The sequence below is a fragment of the Notolepis coatsorum genome, assembly GCF_963971535.1.
Source record: "Notolepis coatsorum genome assembly, chromosome: 8".
Taxonomy (NCBI): domain Eukaryota; kingdom Metazoa; phylum Chordata; class Actinopteri; order Aulopiformes; family Paralepididae; genus Notolepis; species Notolepis coatsorum.
Genome location: NC_140172.1, coordinates 16,854,845 through 16,874,427, shown reverse-complemented (window position 1 = coordinate 16,874,427; position 19,583 = coordinate 16,854,845). Strand labels below are relative to the sequence as shown.

Below are 19,583 nucleotides of genomic sequence, written 5' to 3'. Positions count from 1 at the left end.
CTCCTATCCGAGCTCCGGGAGGGTCATCAAAGAGAAGTCGCCTATTCTCAGTCCTTGCCCCACAATGGTGGAATGAACTACCCACCCCAGTTAGGACAGCCGAATCACGTCCAATCTTTCGCCGTCGACTAAAGACGCACTTCTTCAACCATTATCTGAATAAAAAAAAATATATCTAACCCTAACTAACCGTACTGTCATGCACTTGTCCTAATAAACTAACCTACACTGTAGCACTCAACACTTTGATGAACATTGTTGCTCAGCTGATAGAGTTGTGCCCTTCCTGATGGCTTGTCGTACAGAACTTGTAAGTCGCTTTGGATAAAAGCGTCAGCTAAATGACTAAATGTAGTTCTGTTGCATTTCCAATTTATTTATTTAAATTATAAATTGATCAGGTATCGATAAGGGAATCGATAAAGAATCGAATCGATAAGCAGAATCGATAATGGAATCGTATCGATAAAATCCTATCAATTCCCATCCCTAAAGGTCAGTGAATACCACGATCACAACACCAGAGGGAGCTCCACAAATCATGTAAAACCCAGATTCGGCTCAAACAAGGGACTAAACACGTTTCGCAATTATGCCACAACAATGTGGAACGCCCTACCCAAAGCTGTAAAGGAATGTGAATTAGGGCTGGGCGATAAAACGATAACTATCGCGATAAATTATTTCCTCGAAATAAACATGAAACGTGGTCGCAAAGTTTCGATATATCGATTTTCCAAGCTTGGATATGAGCACGCACTAACAACCAATCAGTGAAGGAGATGGCCGAGAGCGAAGGAGACCCGGAAGGAGACCCAGAGGTAGGACTCACTCAACAACAAGGCTTGCTAGGCTAATTAGCTTGCACGGCGATGTTTTATATATTTACGTGCCGAGTATGTGTGTGGCGTGAATTCTGAGGCCACGTTTATAGTAGTGTGGGGTATACAGTAGGGGTGGACGGTATGGTCTAAAATTTATATCACGGTATACAGGCCTGTACACTGCGATGATATGATCGCGAATTGCCCCTTTAATTGGCCGTTGCGATTGGTAAATATTAGTGATGCACCGATGTGAAAATTGTGGCCTACCGATAACCGATATTAATATTGCTGTTCTGGCCGATACCGATATTTACCGATGTCGATATCTCTGTATAGAAAACACTTTTTTATGATAATCAAATAAAGAGCTATTTTCCAAAACGCATAATTTTTTTTACTTTTGTAACTTATTTTCAGAAATGACTGATATTTTGAAACTATTTAAGGCCAAAACATGTAAAAAAAAAAAAAAAAAAAAAGAAAAAAAAATATATAAATATCGGCCCTATCTTGATATCGGACCGATACCGATGTGTAAAAAAACGGCCATATCGGCCGATATTATATCGGCGGCCGATATATCGTGCATCACTAGTAAATATTATCTGGGGGCGGGCTTGCAAGTAGTGCTTTCAAGCCTTGCATTCGCATTTCACTCCTAAATTATCCAAGGCGTGTGATGACGCCACTCACGCGAGCTGTCAGTGCGACACAATGTCGTGGTGCTATGAAAGAATCTGTCGGCAATGAATGAACTTACTGCAATCACAGATAGCCTGAGTGAAAAAAAAGATTTGCGTGTGGAGTGAATCTAGGTCACGCTATATACTTGGTACTTGTAGTCTATCGTGCGATTAAAGACCATGTCCCTATCTGCGTAGTATATACATCCAACACCAAATCCCATAATTCCTAGCAAAACGAAACTGAATGTGGCCTCTCTTCCTTTCAATATGGACTATTGCATCGCCAAAGAAGCACCTCATTTCAATACATTTAAGATACAAATTTTGCTCTGCAAGAACAACGGAGTGGATATCAGTCCATCTTATGACAACCACGTCCGATGTGGAGAGATGATAAGATGATGATTGACGTGATGATGTGATGATTGATTGACGGGGACAAAGACACTTCTAACGTTCAGGTTCAGGTTCAGCCATGCATTAGGTGAGTAGTAGTAGCCCACTATTAGGACGTGAAATACTGTCTACTTAAATTTATAAAATATCAACCTATCTATCTAATAATGAGACAATATGCAAATAAGATAATACTAATAATTGTCACGGTGTCCCCGTATATGAAATGAAAGTGGCTTGCAACTTTACTGGCTGTCACAAACTGTTTATTTCTCGTTTAGCATAGTATTACATTCCACTTCTATAAACAATCAAAGTCCTACCGTAAGAGCCTCATACGGGTCAATTAAACCTTTTTGATTAGTCTTTCCTTCGAGCTAAGTTGGACTGAACATTTCACTGTCAAAAGCGCAAATGTAAATAAGGTTGCGTCGCAACACGGTTTTCAAAATAAGGTCACATATACAAATACCTCTCAATTCTTACTAAAAAAAGTCCCGGATATACATAAACATTAATTGGCATAGATCTCTATAAACGGCCCAACACATTGATCACTTTAGGCACACCCTGAAACCAGTAACATCACAAATATGAAGCAGGTAATTACCCATACAAATAATAAACCTTTCATGGGGTTATTTACAATAATAATTAATTTGATTTCTAAAGCACTTTTCATTGTGAAACAAATGTATGCAGAGTTTCTTGTCCTCCTGATTAATGCAATGGTGTGTGTGTGTTGTGGTGATCTCATTCAAGGAGCACTACACACACACAGTTTGTTGTTTTTGTTCTATTAGTGATTTACACACTTTCTCGGTTGGTTCATTATAAAAGATACAAACCTGAAAAGAAACGCACTTAAATGTTAAATAAAAGGACCACAGTAATGAGGCAGGAGGAACATATTTTTTTAATAATGGTAAAATTGTTATTTAAAAATGTGCCCCTAAAAAATATTAAGTGTGCCCCTAGTGAAAAAGCTTAGCGTACAGCCCTGGTATAATTTGAAGCATAGACGGTAACGGTATATATCACGGTATCATCGTTTTTGATAAAAAAAAAATTATTTTATATAATATTTTTTTTTATTATAAAATATATATATTATATAATTAGACTTGTACTTGTATTATCTGCGAGACATCGCCACCACGCAACAAGCTCCACTGTCTGTGTGTACTCTAGTAGCCTCCAGCTACGGCCAGGATTCTCCGGAGCTGCACCTGGACCTATACTCGAGTAGCCTCGAGCAGAGCTACGGCCAGGATTCTCCGGCGCTGCACCTGGACCCTATTGGCATAACGTTACTTAACTGTGCTCAGCAAGCCCTCAGCTCGAATACGCATCGAATCAGTGTTATAAGACATTGATATCAGGAGCTATCTGTAGCTACTGCTAGCCGGATATATAACGTTAATACAACGCCTCAGTGAATTATTTAGTTCAATGGGACATTTCGTTTTGAACGGTGAACTAACTTGCGCTAACGTGAGCTAACAGGTAGCATACACGTCTCTAACCCTAACACTCTACTAGACTTTGTGGAGCGTTTGTTGATGTCAGGAGCTATCGGTAGCTGGCCGACTAGATACCGTTCGGTTAGACAATGCCTCATCATGTATTAAACTAAAAGTGAATAGTTGACTGGGTCATTTTGTAACGGTAGCTAAGCTAACGTTAGCTCAGGGAGACGCCGCCGTCCTCCCACTAGACTACTAGACCCGTGTTTACATGCGTGCGGTAGGGGCTGGCACGCCCACTGCGCGAAGCCTCCTAAATAACTTTTTCCAGTTCGCACATATCTATTATCTATGACTAATTCTATCTATTTTTAGGGGCAAATGCGAGTGAAATAGTCGCGCTGTGGTTACATGACGTCATTGCTATTTTAGAGCTGCCCTACCGGTTACACGGTATAGTCAAAATCCATACCGTAGAGCAAATTCATACCGTTTATACCGTATACCGTTTATACCGTCCACCCCTAGTATACAGTGGACGTCGTTTCAATATATTGTGGCGGAAGAGAGTATTTTAGTGTCATATTTATTACATTGTCTCATGAGATACTCCGCTTGTCGGCTAACTGCTAACGTGCGCGGACTGATGACGACATCAACTCGACTCGAGACATTGGCTTAGAAACAACAGGCTGGCTAGGATAACTAGCTTGCACGGCGATGTTTTATATATTTACGTGCCGAGTATGTGTGTGGCGTGAATTCTGAGGCCACGTTTATAGTAGTGTGGGGTATACAGTGGACGTCGTTTCAATATATTGTGGCGGAAGAGAGTATTTTAGTGTCATTTATTACATTGTCATGAGATATTCCGCTTGTCGGCTAACTGCTAACGTGCGCGGACTGATGACGACATCAACTCGACTCGAGACATTCGCAGCAGCATAAGAAGTTAATTAAACTTGACAGACATTATATCGACGATAATTATCGATATCGAATTATATGAAAATAATTTTATAATTTTATCGCGATAACGTTTTTAGTCATATCGCCCAGCCCTAATGTGAATCACTACCCACCTTCAAAAACACTCAAAGAACACCTACGGGAGACTGCAATTCAAAACTGGCCCCTACAAATGTCCTAATCCAGTTGTACAATAAAGACCAAGCATGGCTTTGTCAGTATTCCAATGTACCCAACCCCACCCCACCTACCCAACCTCCTCCAATGTACAGTTTCTATGTCAAATGTATGTCAGTATTCCAATGTACAGTGCCCCCCCCAACCCCCCCCCCCCCCCCCCCCCCACCTCCAATGTACAGCCCCACCCCACCTACCCAACCTCCCCCAATGCACAGTTTCTATGTCAAATGTATATACTCTTTTTCTGGATTTTTTTAGTATCACAAACAGTACTGTATTTGAAAATCTGGTATGTCATAAATGTATAGATGTAGCAGTACTGGTCTATCTGTATGTCGTGTGTGTCATGATGAATTGAAAATGGGGGACCCTGATGGAAACAAGACGAAAGTCTTTCTCAGGTCTGCATCCTCTTAACAATTGTATGTATTGAGCTGTACTGTACCCATTCTGCAATCTGTTAAACTTTTCAATCAATCAGTTAAGCTAACACTAGCCTCAGCTAAGCTAACACTAGCCCCAGTTAAGGTAACACTAGCCACAGCTAAGCTAACACAAGCCACAGATGCAGCGGTACCAGCTAAGAAAATACTAGCTCCAGCAGGAAAACTACCGAAATATACCAGAAATATAACAAATAGCATCCCCAACAAAACAGGGTGAGTTGAAACGAGAGAGAGCTAATGGCTGGCTGTGCTAACTAGACTAACATCAACCACCAGGACGATAAGCAGCAGCTGTGGACGCTGCTAACAACACAGTAAGAGGAGAACTCCCCTCAAACACTCTCTACATGCAGCTAGAAAACACATGTCAGTCACTACCTGACGAGCCTCCATCACCAGGAGGACGGGGCTCAGATGTCGGTCCCACGCCGAGCAGCAGACTAGTGATGGGTCGGTCATGAGCGACTCGTTCATAAGAGCCGATTCATTGCCGTGAGCGTGAGTCGAATCGCTCACGTCTGGCAATGAGTCGGTTCACGCCCCCCCCCCCCCCCCCCCCCGGCACGCACACAGACACACACAATGAACTCAACGGATATCGTCGATCGGGGGCTCAACTAGAGTCTGACACGTTTCTATGATAAACTGAATGAATAGACAGACATTGACACAGACAACTGAATGAATAGCATACTACTTATTTGGTTGTATAGGAGTCGAGTGGCGCTAATGAGTGTCTTTTGTCAAACAACAGTAGCCTATGAACATGATCAAATAATTATTATATTATATAATAATTATTGAAATATTATAGTGAAATATTTTGCAATGTTGTCGCATTTATCTTGTTGAAATCCTCCAACAGGCTCTTTTTTGTAAGTTGACTGGTTTGCACACCAATAATACAGTGCAATAATAGAATAGTAGAATAGATAGTAAAATTATGCAATAGAATGGCCAGAGTAAAATAGTGCTACAGTACAATCAACAGCGGGGTGTATTAGAAGGCTATGGTGAAGAGGTACGTTTTTAGCTTATTTCTGAAAATATTAGATCTAGCTTCCCTAATGTCCATAGGTAGTGTGTTCCATAACTTTGGTGCATAGTTAGCAAAGGCTGCATCCCTGATTTTCTTTAGACTGTGGCTTGGAACCTTCAATAGTAGATGATCACAATGTTTATACTTTGTATATAAGGAGGAGGACCTTGAAATCAATTCTAAATGTTACCGATGATTACTGATGTAAACAGAGGGACCCTGATGTAAACAAGACGAAAGTCTTTCTCTGGTCTGCATCCCTTTAACAATTGTATGTATAATTGTATGTAATTGTATGTATAACATCGGCCAAATTATGTTATACATGGCCGATGTTTTTTTTCGTAATTTTTGGCTCGCTACAGGATCCGGAAGCGCCACTGAACCGTGAACCGTGAGTCGAATCAGTGAATCGGTTCATTGCTGTGAGCGTGTATCGAATCGCTCACTCACTGAAATGATCCGTTGGGCACACCACTACAGCAGACCAGACTGACTCACTGCAGGAACCGCGCTACAGTCGCCGACGCTACTGGTTCAAGAACAATGCGGTTATTTTTAACCAAGGGAACGTGGCATGTGGCTGCTGCCCCGGATACCATAGTTTTTTCGCGACAGCGCCACCTACCGTATTGGAAGACCAAGGGCCGTGTTACCATGGACGACAATCAGAGTGTTTGAGTACCTTGAATGTGAATTTGACGTTTTATTTGTTTAACGTTAAAGGATAACTCCACTATTTTGGGAAATTAGCTTATTTAACATCTTCCCTGGAGTTAGACAAGAAGATGCATACCTTTTTTGTCTCTGTGCGTGCATTTTAGCTTTGGGAATAGATGCTCCGTTAGCATAGCTTAGCTTCATCACTGGAAGTGAGGCAGGACAGTAGCCTTACAGTGCCTTACAGTGTATTGCAACTCCTGAAAAGGGGGTCAATGTCAGACTTTGCAATCAAAAGTTAGGGGGCTAATAACCCTTGCCATAATTTCAGTGCGCCCCTAACTTTTGATTGCAAGGTCTGACATTGACCCCCTTTTCAGGAGTTGACCTAGAGCCCACCAAGGTCATGCATATCAAGTTTGGTCAATGTCAGACCTTGCATTACACTGTAAGGCACTGTAAGGCTACTGTCCTGCCTCACTTCCAGTGATGAAGCTAAGCTATGCTAACGGAGCATCTATTCCCAAAGCTAAAATGCACGCACAGAGACAAAAAAGGTATGCATCTTCTTGTCTAACTCCAGGGAAGATGTTAAATAAGCTAATTTCCCAAAATAGTGGAGTTATCCTTTAACAACCATTCCGAGGTGCGTAGAAGTTCAACGACCAAGGCAAACGTTCACAAACTATTTCAAACGTTAGATTTGTGTTCGCCGCAAACCTTTGTTCAAGTTCAAGTTTTGTTTTATTTGTCACATATGAAGTACATTATTACAGTGAAATGCTTGGTTCTGTATGAGCCCCCTGACAATGTGCTTCATACAGTAAAAAAGTTAAAAGAATAAAGTCCAAACACTATACAAAGTAAGTATACAATATACAAATTAAAGTACAACCTATAAGTAGTACAAAAAGCAAGCTATGACGTACAAAATGCAAACTTTAAAAATGCAATCTTTAAAAAAAATTTAAATTAGGTTGGGATGTAGTGCAAATCTTTCTGTAATAAATTGATTAAAAAAAATATGGTGTAGTGTTAAAAAGTGTTTAAAGTGTCTAAAGTGAATGTTAAAGGTGAGTGTTTGTTTAAAGTGAGTGTGTGCATGTGGCTGTGCGTGCAATGAATGTAGATGGATGGGTTAGTGTTGCATAGATTCATTGAGCATCATGATAACCGGGGATAGAAGCTCCTTTTGAGTCTCTCTACTGGCCATGAGACTCTGGTAGCACTTGCCTGACCGCAGCAGTGCAAAGAGGCAGTTGTTTTGGTGGCTAGAGTCTTTGACTATTCTCTTAGCCTTGGCCCTGCAACGCCTGGTGTAAATGTCTTGGAGAGTGGGAAGCCCACCTCCAATTGTGTGTTTGGCTGATCGAGCCACTCTCTGCAGTCTGCTGCGGTCGTGTGCGGTGCTATTCCCAAACAGTGATGCCAGTAACGCGTTACTAAGTAACCCGTTATTGTAATCTGATTACTTTTCCCCGAAAATAGTAATCTAACACGTTAATCTTTAAAAGCCAGTAATCTGATTGCAGTTACTTGTCCAAGTGGCTGTGCGTTACTATTTCGTTTCTATCTCATCATAAATTCATAATGCAGGCGGAATGCAGTATTCTATTTCGTTTTCGACAGTCAAAAATACATTTTGAGCTGTTTTTCTTATTTGGGAGTGACGTCGTGTGGCAGTGAAAGGGTTAAATACACAATGTGTCCCCCGGCGTGACTGGACCCTCTGTCTGTGAGTGACTCTGCTTTGGTCCAATCACATTCCCCATCCACAGTCTGCGAATCAGAGGCAGAGTAGGGCGGGTCTTCACAGCACGTCATGTGACATATGTGCCAATCGTGTGACAGCAGGGCTCCGTCGTTACAGCCTCGTCTGCACGGAGAATTCCACCCCAAAACGCTCGTCTAAACGTAGCCTCAGTCACTACTTCACGTTTGTGTCAGCTAAGCCGGGTGAAAAAAACATTCATATGCGGAGGAAACAAAATACTGTCTACCGCTAAAAACAGCACATCCAATTGCATTGAAAGCATCTGGAATCACAACACTAGCCGACGCTTCGACTAGGTACAGGAGGACTCGGAGGCCAGCCAAACAGCAAAAGAGAGAGATTGTTTCTTTCCCTTTTGATTAATGTATATTTGATGGTGGCAGAGCAAAAGCTCTTATTTGCCAGATTTACAGTTAATTTACATGTTAAAGATAGACTGATTGTATGTTTATAGAGAGACATTTATAAAAACAATTTAATAGTTACAGTTGATATAATTGAATAGTTCAGCCTGCATTTGTTAGATGTGATACACTGGTTTTGTAAAACCACTGGCTGGCTGCTCTAATGCTGTGAGCATCATAGACTGTTGCTTTACCATACTTGATGGTACAGAAGCTGAAGCACTAGTTTAACAATTTACGTTATGTGCAGAGAAACAAGTTAAAAACAATTTATGCACTTTCAATAAAGCGTTTAAAAAAAACTGTTGGGGGAACGACGACGACTTCGTAACCTAGTTACTTTCAAAGTAACTAAGTTACTCTGATAATCAAGTAATCAGTAAAGTAACTTAGATTACTTTTTAAAGGAGTAATCAGTAATCAGTAATCAGATTACTTTTACAAGTAATCTGTGGCATCACTGTTCCCAAACCAGGAGGTGATGTTACCAGTCAGGATGCTCTCTATTGTGCATGAGTAGAAGTTCTTTAAGATCTTCTGACTCCCTTCGAACTTCCTTAGGCGCCTAAGGAAGTAGAGGCTCTGCCGTGCCTTCTTCACTACACTGTCTATGTGTGTGGTCCATGTCAAGTCCTCGGATATGTGAACTCCGAGGTCCTTGAAATTGTTCACTCTCTCGACCGGTGCCCCATAGATGCTGAGGGTCCTTTGCCCTTGACCTCCTAAAATCCACAATCCGTTCAGGGAGAGGCTGTTATCCTGGCACCACAGCGCCATGTTCTTTTTGTTGTTTGCAGAGATCATCCCCTGAATCAGACCCCTCCATCCAATCCAATTGTCTCCCACCTGGACACACCCACTCCCAGACCTATATATAGACCATAATTTCCCCTTGTGAGAAGAGCCCGTTTAGGGACCCCCCCCCACCACAGCTGTGTCATCAGCAAACTTGATGATTGTGTTGCTGTTGTGCTTTGCCACACTCATGCGTGTAAAGTGAGTAGAGGAGGGGGCTCAGAACACAGCCCTGGGGGGCACCTGTGTTGAGAGTGATGGATGAGGAGGTGCAGTTACCTGCTCTCACCACCTGGGGTCTTCCTGTCAGGAAGTCCAAGACCCACTGGCAGAGGTCGTAGTTCAAGCCCAGGTCTCTGAGCTTGACAACAAGCTTGGAGGGGACTATAGACCACTACACTTCCGCGTTACATTGAAATCGGGGAGGAGATTGCGGGGGGAGCAAATTAATGAATGTGGATGAGAGCCGTGATGTAAGTGGTTGCAGATACGGCTGTGGGGGTGCTAGAAACATGATCGAATAGACGTTTATGCGCCTCAATCTCCTGAACACGGCGTGACCCATTCCTAATCGATCAGAACTAAATCGGCAGAGAAAAAGCCCATTTTAAAGCACCTATTCCGCATGCACATGCGCAGAGTGCCCATGGAGTCTGGACGACGCGAGATGACGCACGAATGAATGTGGACTGTTCCATCAGAGGGCGGAGCTTCGGTGGTAATGTGAGTGGCTACAGACCGCTGCACTTAAATATAAACATTAGTCTACCTGGAGACTCAATGAGGTAATTGTAGATGTCGCCATAAGACGCGTCTGGCCATTTATTGGGATAATTTTTTCATTATCCTGTTCGGCTGAAAGGACACTGGCCACCGAAGCTCCCCCCTCTGATGCAACAGTCCACATTCATTCTTGCGTCATCTCGCGTCGTCCAGACTCCATGGGCATAAACGTCTATTCGATCATGTCTCTAGCACCCCCACAGCCGTATCTGCAACCACTTACATCACGGCTCTCATCCACATTCATTCATATGCTCCCCCCGCTATCTCCTCCCCGATTTCAGAATCCCGGAAATGTTGCGGTGGTCTATGGTGTTGAATGCTGAACTGTAGTCAATAAATAGCATTCTCACACATCCCCTGCCTCTTGTCAGGTGGCGTGTATATTTTCCCTAACAGACTTTCACTTCCGTGTTCGGGTTCTGCGATTTGATTGGCCACTGACGTTTCTCTCAAAGCCAATCGTGTTACACCTAGATCTCACTGGTTAAGCTTGGCGACTCTTTCGAAGTTGGTTAAGGTTAGGGTTAAGGTTAGGGTTAGGGTTAGGGTTAGTTGGTTAAGGTTAGGGTTAGTTGCCGCGTCCAGGTGTGATGCTGCCGTGTGCAGCACATGGGCTATGGCGTCCTCCGTGGACCTGTTGGGGTGGTATGCAAATTGCAGGGGGTCCAGGGTGTTGGGGAGGGAGAAACAGATAGCCCTTCACTAGCTTCTCAAAGCAGTTTTGCAAAAAGTTGAATTATACTGAATTATATATTCATAATTATATTATATACTATATAATTATATATTTATATTATATATTTATACTGAATTATACTGACCAGAACAAACAGCTCTGTGACTTGTTTTAACATGATGAATTATAAGAGTCTTTTAAGAATTGTTGGCACACATGAGTTGTTGTTGCCAACAACAAGAGGACCTTATCTGACCATGTTACATTGATTGATTGATTGAAAACTTTATTAACAGATTGCAGAATGGGTACAATACAGTACAGCTCAATACACACAATTGTTAAGGGGATGCAGACCAGAGAAAGACTTTCGTCTTGTTTACATCAGGGTCCCCCATTTTCAATTCACCAGGACATATATGACATACATGAATATACAGATAGACAGTACTGCTACATCTATACATTTATGACATACCAGATTTGCAAATACAGTACTGTTTGTGATACAAAAAGAGTCCAGAAAAGAGAGTATATACATTTGACATAAAAACTGTACATTGGAGGAGGTTGGGTGGGGTAGGAGGGGTTGGGGGGGGGGGGGGGGGGGGGGGGATTGACTTTCCAATGACTTTGCTTCCCCAGTGCTTGTTTCTCCATCTTGTTTCATTCCTCCAGTCAAGAATACCAGTAAACCACCATTCGTCACTGCCATTCCTGTGGATCACCACACCCTTCATAAACCCTGGCAGATCATTTCTCTCGCTCTCTCTTGCATGTGATTCGGCCTCTGTTGTGGTTTGGGCCTTTTGTTTGTTACTGTTATTTACACTACGGTATGGCTCGGCGGCCAGTCAAACTTTATTTTTATTTATTTAACAGATTGCAGAATGGGTACAATACAGTACGGCTCAATACACACAATTTTATAAGGGGATGCAGACCAGAGAAAGACGTTTGTCTTGTTTACATCAGGGTCCCCCATTTTCAATTCATTTATGACATACAAGACATCATGACATTTATGGCATAGGGACATACACAACATACATGACATTAATGGCATAGGGACATACATGACATACAGGGGGGACCCTGATGTAAACAAGACGAAAGTCTTTCTCTGGTCTGCATCCCCTTAACAATTGTATGTATTGAGCTGTACTGTACTGTACCCATTCTGCAATCTGTTAATAAACTTTTCAATCAATCAATCAGGTATTTAGTACCGTTACATTTGTGACATATACGATATTCAAATATACAGTACTGTTACCCATAGATCCTGACAGAGTATATACATATGATGGGGAGGGGACTGTAGAATTGTTTTCATATTTAAGCCAAATAATATATATAATATATTTCTCCCTCCCTCGCTCTCTCTCCCCCTCTCTTTCTAAATATTACACACACAACACAAATATATACACACACACACAGTGGTTGCCTGCAGGAGGTCTGGTTTGATTATGAATCAGAGAGAGAAAGAGAGAGATAGATAGAGATATGGCCTGATATCGCCGTCGGAGCGTTTCTCAGCGTCTTGCAAGATATTGCTGACATGGCAGAACATACATTTATACAGTAGCCTGTGGCAGTACAGTATGACTCGGCGAGTCGGCGCCGCCGATAACACAGTATGATAACACAGTATGATATGACCAGTGATGGGCAAGCTACTTGGAAAATGTAGTAAGCTACAGTACAAGTTGCTCTCGATTAAATATAGCTCAACTACAATGGAAGCTATCCCCAGATAAATGTAGCAAGCTACACTACAAGAACATGGCAAAAATAGCTAACTACATCGCCACTACTTTTTTTTATTTATTTTTTAACTTTATGATCAAGTTTCCACCAAACAAATAGGCAGGCAAAAAAAAGTTCAGTTTGATTGTTTATTAGAAAACTGAAACAAGCCCTCGGTCTGGCTTTTTGTGTCATCATTTTAACATGAACTTGTATTATGTACAAAATGTTAATAAAGTATGAGGAAAGAACTGTGGAAACGTAATAAATAAAAGGCCAAATCAATCAAATAAACACCAGAATATATACTCTCTCTATTGGAATGGAGACTTTTCAGCACAGGATAAACTGCCCACTTTATCAACCAAAAACACACTTCTTCAATATCAGAATTTTAACTAATAATAACTATCTTACTGCATTTTACTATTATGCTACCATGTCTATACTACCACCAACTATGCTAATATGTCTATACTACTACAGTATGTACTCAGAGTATAACACTCAAGCTTGACACTGCTAGACAAACAATACTACTTATCCTCAAGGCCAGATTAAGACTTCAGAGGCCCCTGGGCCAGATTCTTGTGGAGGCCCCCCCACACACACGTGCACGCACGCACAGTGGCGTTTTTATATGTCACTTTAAAAAATATATAGAATACCGTAATTCCTCTAATAGTAACCCCGGCTTGTATTTGTTTCAACTGTAGTGGATACCAGGCTTGTATTAGGAGGAGGCATGTATAAGAGAGAGGCCTATATTTCTAATTTTCGTCTCTCTTTTATTTTTTTTACTGAATGAATGAATGAATGAATGAATGAATGAATGAATGAATGAATGAATGAATGAATGAATGAATGAATGAATGAATGAATGAATGAAAACTTTATTTAACAGATTGCAGAATGGGTACAATACAGTACGGCTCAATAGACACAATTGTTAAGGCAGGGGATGCAGACCTGAGAAAGATGTTTGTCTTGTTTACATCAGGGTCCCCCATTTTCAATTCATATAGACATTTATGACATACACAACATACATGACATTTATGGCATAGGGACATATAGGTATTTAGTACTAGTACTAGTGTGTAGTGTGGAGGCCCCTAGTCGCGTTATTTCTAAACCTAGCCGCATTTCTGGCAAGACGCTCTCTGATTGGCCGATGCCTGTTTCTACACTGGTTAAGCTTAGGCACTCTTTCGAAGTTGGTTAAGGTTAGAGTTTGTCTTAGAGCATGGCGATAGAACGCCAGGTAGTTTGCAGGCTGTTTGACGAGGAAATGGGCAAAGACACAGCTTGTCACGCGATTGGGCAAACATGTCAGTGGCCAATCAGAGAGTGTCAGTCAGTGCCAATCATTCAGTGTCACAGTATGACATCGATCTCCAAAAAAAAAAAAAAAAAAAAAAAGAATGTGGGGCCTCTAGTGACGAGGGGCCTCCAAAATGTTTAAAATAAAAGTTAAAAAAAAATAAACAAATATTTGGGGCCTCTAGTGACGAGGGGCCTCCAAAAGAAAAAAAAAGAAAAGTAAAAAAAAAAAAAATAATAATTTGGGGCCTCTAGTGACGAGCGGCCTCCAAAAAAATAAAAAATTAAAGTTAAAAAAAAATTTAAAATAATTTGGGGCCTCTTGTGACGAGGGGCCTCCAAAAGGCCTCTAGTGACGAGGGGCCTCCAAAAAAAATAAAAATAAAAATAAAAAAATATAAATATAAATAAAATTTTTATTTATTTTTTTATTTTTTTTGGGGCCCCTCATCACTCGAGGCCCACGGGCCGCGGCCCGGTCGGCCCGGTCGTTAATCCGGCCCTGCTTATCCTTGGCTGCTAGGCTTGTTGTACACAATTTGTAAGTTGCTTTGAATGAAAGCGTCAGCTAAATGACCAAATGCATTTAAATATGTAACTCACAAAACATTCCATGGCCCCAAAATCATGTGGGGACCCCCCTGGGGGTCCTGACCGACCCACAGGTTGAGAACCACTGCTCTAGGTGATCTTTTCCCTCTTAGTGTATGTATTATTTATGTTAGTTTGTTTTTTCTTTTCTCCACCCCCATAATATTGTTCATTTTCTGCCTACAGTGAAACATGATAGAAGCTATCTGTTAGTTAAAGCTGTTGACAAAAAGTGCACTGACTTGTGTGCTGTTTGGGAACAGTTGACAATGTTTATGTAAAGCTTTTCATCAGCTCACCTGAATGTGTTCTCAAGTTAGTGCTGGACGTGTGGGAAGTTGAGAGCAGCTTCGTTTTTGGCTGACACAATAAACACCTAAACACATGTTTTAGGCGTTTTTTCAGTCAAACTCATACATTTTTCCAGATAGGGCCATGGAGAGGCATTGTTGTTATTGACATCATCTTCATCAATGCCATCAGCCCTGGAAACATCGAATCCCTCTGCCATTTCGCGTGGACTGGTTCATTCATTCATTCATGGTCTGTGTTTTGATTTTTTTACTTGCTGATTTGTGGAGCTGGAGTGGCATGTCCCGCCCTATCCTGCCTCTGATTGGCCTACCCGTAATGTTTTGGCCTAACCTTACCCAATCGTGAGTCGTCATACTCATATCTAAACCAACCAACCAATCATAATGGGTTTTCTCCGTTTTTCTTTTCTTTTTTTAGTCTGTTTCTCCGGATAGTAGAGTGTAGCGTTTTACTCACGCTACGTCACTACTTGATTCTAAAAATAGCTGCACTACAGAGAACGCTACTTGGTTCAAAAGTAGCGACGCTACCATCACCCTACTGGGAAATGTAGTTAAGCTATGTAGCGTCGCTACTTGTACCTAGCTACTGCCCATCACTGGATATGACACGGCAGAATATACAGTATGGCTCCCCACACACACACACACACACACACACACACACACACACACACACACACACACACACACACACACACACACACACACACACACACACACACACACACACACACACACACACACACACACACACACACACACACACACAGCGGCATCACTTATGAAAAGTTATTAGGTTATTAGGTACTCACAGACAGTCACCATTGTTGCAGGTCACGCTGCAAAGTAAAGTCAAGCAACGTCCACAATCACAAAGTTCTCCAAGTCCTGTGGGTATTCGGGTATTCTCCTAAACTCTTCTGCAGCTGAGCAAATTTCATTCCTCAATGAATTAATCCGAGAGAGGAATCCGAATTTCAATCAATCAAACAATGCTGTTTGTTTAGACATTAAGACTCACATAACGTTAGCTAGCTATCTGTTGTTTTGATTCGAACATGGCCGTGAGGCATGTATATTTTCCCCAACGCAGTTTCACCGAGGCGATGACGTCGTCATGTTTAGCTTTTAATGTGATTTGATTGGTCAATCGGTGGAAACGGTCTGGACCTGCCCCGCCTCCAGGGCGGCAAATGTGCAGAGGCCAGAGTACTTAGTTTGCTGACAGCCCCGTTTTAAGGTGTGGGCAGGGCTTTAGTTAGCTCAAATCTTATTGGCTATTATTGGTTTTGGACTCCACATACATGAATCACATGGTGGATGCTAGAGAAAGACACCCCTCCCCTCTGCCTCCTCTCCTCTGCTGCAGTGAGCACAGAGTGACTGAGTCTGACAGTGTGTTAGAGAGTGAGAAGGAGAATAGGGAGACATTTCAAAAAAATATATATATAACATAGAGATGAAAAAGAATGATTTTTTTATTATTATTGTAAAATATATAATTTTTTTTCTTTCGTATTTCATATTTCATATTAATTCATATTTTAATAGGGAGGCCTGGCTTCCATTGGCTTCCAGGAAGATTCGCCACTGGGGGTGAGCCGCCATTTCATTTGAGTATTGTCTTCTCCTGTTTTTGTTAGTTAATGGTTTAGGTTACTGAATGTATTTTCCTTTACCATAGGTTAGGTTGGTTTGTTTTGAGATAGTGGTGTTTGTTGTGTAGTATCATTTCAGGGTCAAACTGTGCCCCTAGTCCCTTAGCCTGTTCGCCTGTTAAAGGCACAGTGCCGCAGTTTTCATATTTCATGGACTCTAGTGTTTTTTGTGTTCTCCCTTAAAGGGACTGTGCCGCTTTTTGTTATATAATAAATATTGCCCTGTTTTGGCTTACTCTCATACCTGTCTTGTGTTGTGCTATTGGGGTCGGTTTCAAACCATAACATGATTTCTCCTCTGTGGATTTTGATGGTGTACCAGACGAACCGGAAGCAGTAGTGATTAGCACAAGTCCAGAACAATGTCCTCGTCCACAACGAGCTATCAGGAGACCTCAGAGGTATAGATAGAGAAAAAAGCAAGTGGAAAGCTACTGTAATGATAATTGGGATCTCAGTGATCCTGGAGGGAGAAAATTGTATATATTTTTTGATTTTATGCTCCCTCTTTTCTTAGAAATGTTTAAATCTTTTGGTGCGATGTATTAATCCTTTTCTTTCAGAGTCAGACACACAAATAGACATGTTTGGTTAATTACATGATAAGTATAGTAAAATAAACAAAAAAGCTGATAAATGGGACGATGTTCTCTTTGTATAGAGAAACAGACCTAGACTGGATGTCAACTTATAATAACTGATAAATGTGTGTGGAAGTGAAATAACGAGGGTGGGGGGTATATGAATGAGTGGGGATTTGGTACTGTACAGAAATGAACTGTTTTGAACTGTTTTTTAGAGATTATTTAATTTTTTTTGGTTTTTTAGGTGGTTTTGCTAAGGTTAAAAGCAGGGGCAGATTTAGGATTGTAGGAGATCCGGGGCTTAGCCCAGATAGGTGCCTGTTTAGTTTTTTTTTATTAAAAAAAATAAAATAAAAAAAATCTTTTTTTTATCTTTTTTTTTGTCGGCAAGGGGTGGTTTAATGAAAATCCACAGCATTTCTTTTTTGAATTTAATGAACCTGTATGTGCAATTTCCTGCAATATAGAGCCTTCAATCTTGACCAATAAAGCTGCTCTTTTCACTATGAAACTCAACTACGTTATGGTTAGATTTATATATTGGAGGGGATATATCATATTTTTCACATGATCAAAAAGTGGTGGAGCAAGAGCATACCTTTGCTCCCCCAAGTTCAATAGTGGGAGAGCAGAAATGCTCCGAATGCTCTTATGGCCAGGCGTCTATGATTCACTGATACAAAGTAAAATAGTGCAGTGCAATAAAATAGTTAGTAAAATAGAATAAAATAATGCAATAGTGCATTGCAATAAAATAGTTATCATCGTATTTTTTCGGGAGGCCGGTGCATTACAGTAGTCGAGTTGGCTTGAGATAAAGGCATGGATCTGGTTTTCAGCGTCCTTTTGATTTATAAATGGCCATACTTTAGCTATGTTTCTAAGGTGGAAGAATTAAGTTTTTGTCAACTTTTTGATTGTGATTTAAAGCTTAGGTCTGAGTCTACCATAACACCAAGACTTAACTCACTCAAATACAGTTAGCAGCTGGATAGACCACAGATGGAAATTAGCTTCTGCTAAATCTGGTGCAAACATATTTTCATGTAACAATGATGAATTGTCAAAAAAAAAATCATTTTTTTTTTTTTTTTAAATAGATTCTGGGCTTTTCAGAAAACATTCGGGGCTTGAGCCCAAGTAGCCACCCCCTAGCCCCGCCCCTGGTTAAAAGGTTATGATACCTGGGAGGCGTATGACCAGTTTGATTGAGAAATTACTATGGGCATATGTGGGTATATAAAACCCACAACGGGGGACTGTAGTATCATTTCAGGGTCAAACTGTTGTATGAGTCTGATTTCCCCCAAGGTCGGCCTCTACTGGACGAGTCTGATAACTGTAAGATGCAGTGCACACACCTTAGAATAGATTCATTTTTGTTATATAGATATCACTACTCTAGACACATGTCTTATAGACACCTCCTTGAGGGTGACGGTCACGTCCTGTGCCTTCTGCCACGGTAAAACATAGTTTAAGTCTTGAGACAAAGAGTTTAGCATACAGGCGTAACAGTAAACACAGTCTTCTCCTCTCCCCCCACGCTGGAACTTAGTGAAACAATGGGAACTGGGTTTCGAGGTGACTAAATTTAGCATTTGAATAAGTTCTCAGGCTCCTACTAGAAGCTAGAAATAGCATCTGAATAGACAGGCTTGTTTACCCAAGCCAGACCTCCCCGATACCGGCTGTAAAAGATAAAAAGCCATTTGGGGGGTTGTGAAATAGGACCACTTCAAAGGAAGGCCAAAAAGCAGGCAGGAAACCCTTTTGGTTTGCCAGGACACAGGAACAGCGTTCAAATTGAAACATTGATTTAATATAATTGAATATCAATAACCATACAGGAAATAGCCATAAAAGTAAAGTTGGTTAGCTTAAAAATCCTATGTAGGACGTGTTTGGACTTATTAAAGGAAATATAGTTAATGTGTAATGACATTAGAAAAACTAGCTTGGATTAAAGAAAACTTACCAGTGAATTTAGATATTTGGAGAGTAAATACTTTGATTTAAGGATAATGTACTTGTTAAACAAACCTAACCTAAATCAAAGTAGACAATAGTAGGGAAACTCTACTGTTGTTAAGTCTAAAGCAGTCAGTAAAATCAGTTATAAAGTAGACTCTTACTTCACCTTTGCATTTGAATCAAAAATAGGTTAACTTAGGTATTTAAGTCACTAGGAAATTCGGCAAAAGCATTAACCTATTAGTTTATTAAAGTTAAGAAATAATCCTGGGATTTTAAG

The 19,583-nt window shown here is 40.9% G+C and overlaps 1 protein-coding gene across 1 annotated transcript in view; it reads right to left on the bottom strand.

Moving 5' to 3' along the window:
• LOC311233348 (uncharacterized protein) overlaps positions 1 to 19,583 on the bottom strand; it is a gene marked incomplete at its 5' end in the record, with an annotated part of 137,136 nt that overhangs the window by 103,687 nt on the left and 13,866 nt on the right. The window contains one exon of the mRNA XM_084320323.1: positions 5,349 to 5,410. Coding sequence (XP_084176449.1) covers positions 5,349 to 5,410 — 62 coding nt within the window. The remainder of the gene's footprint in view (positions 1 to 5,348; positions 5,411 to 19,583) is intronic.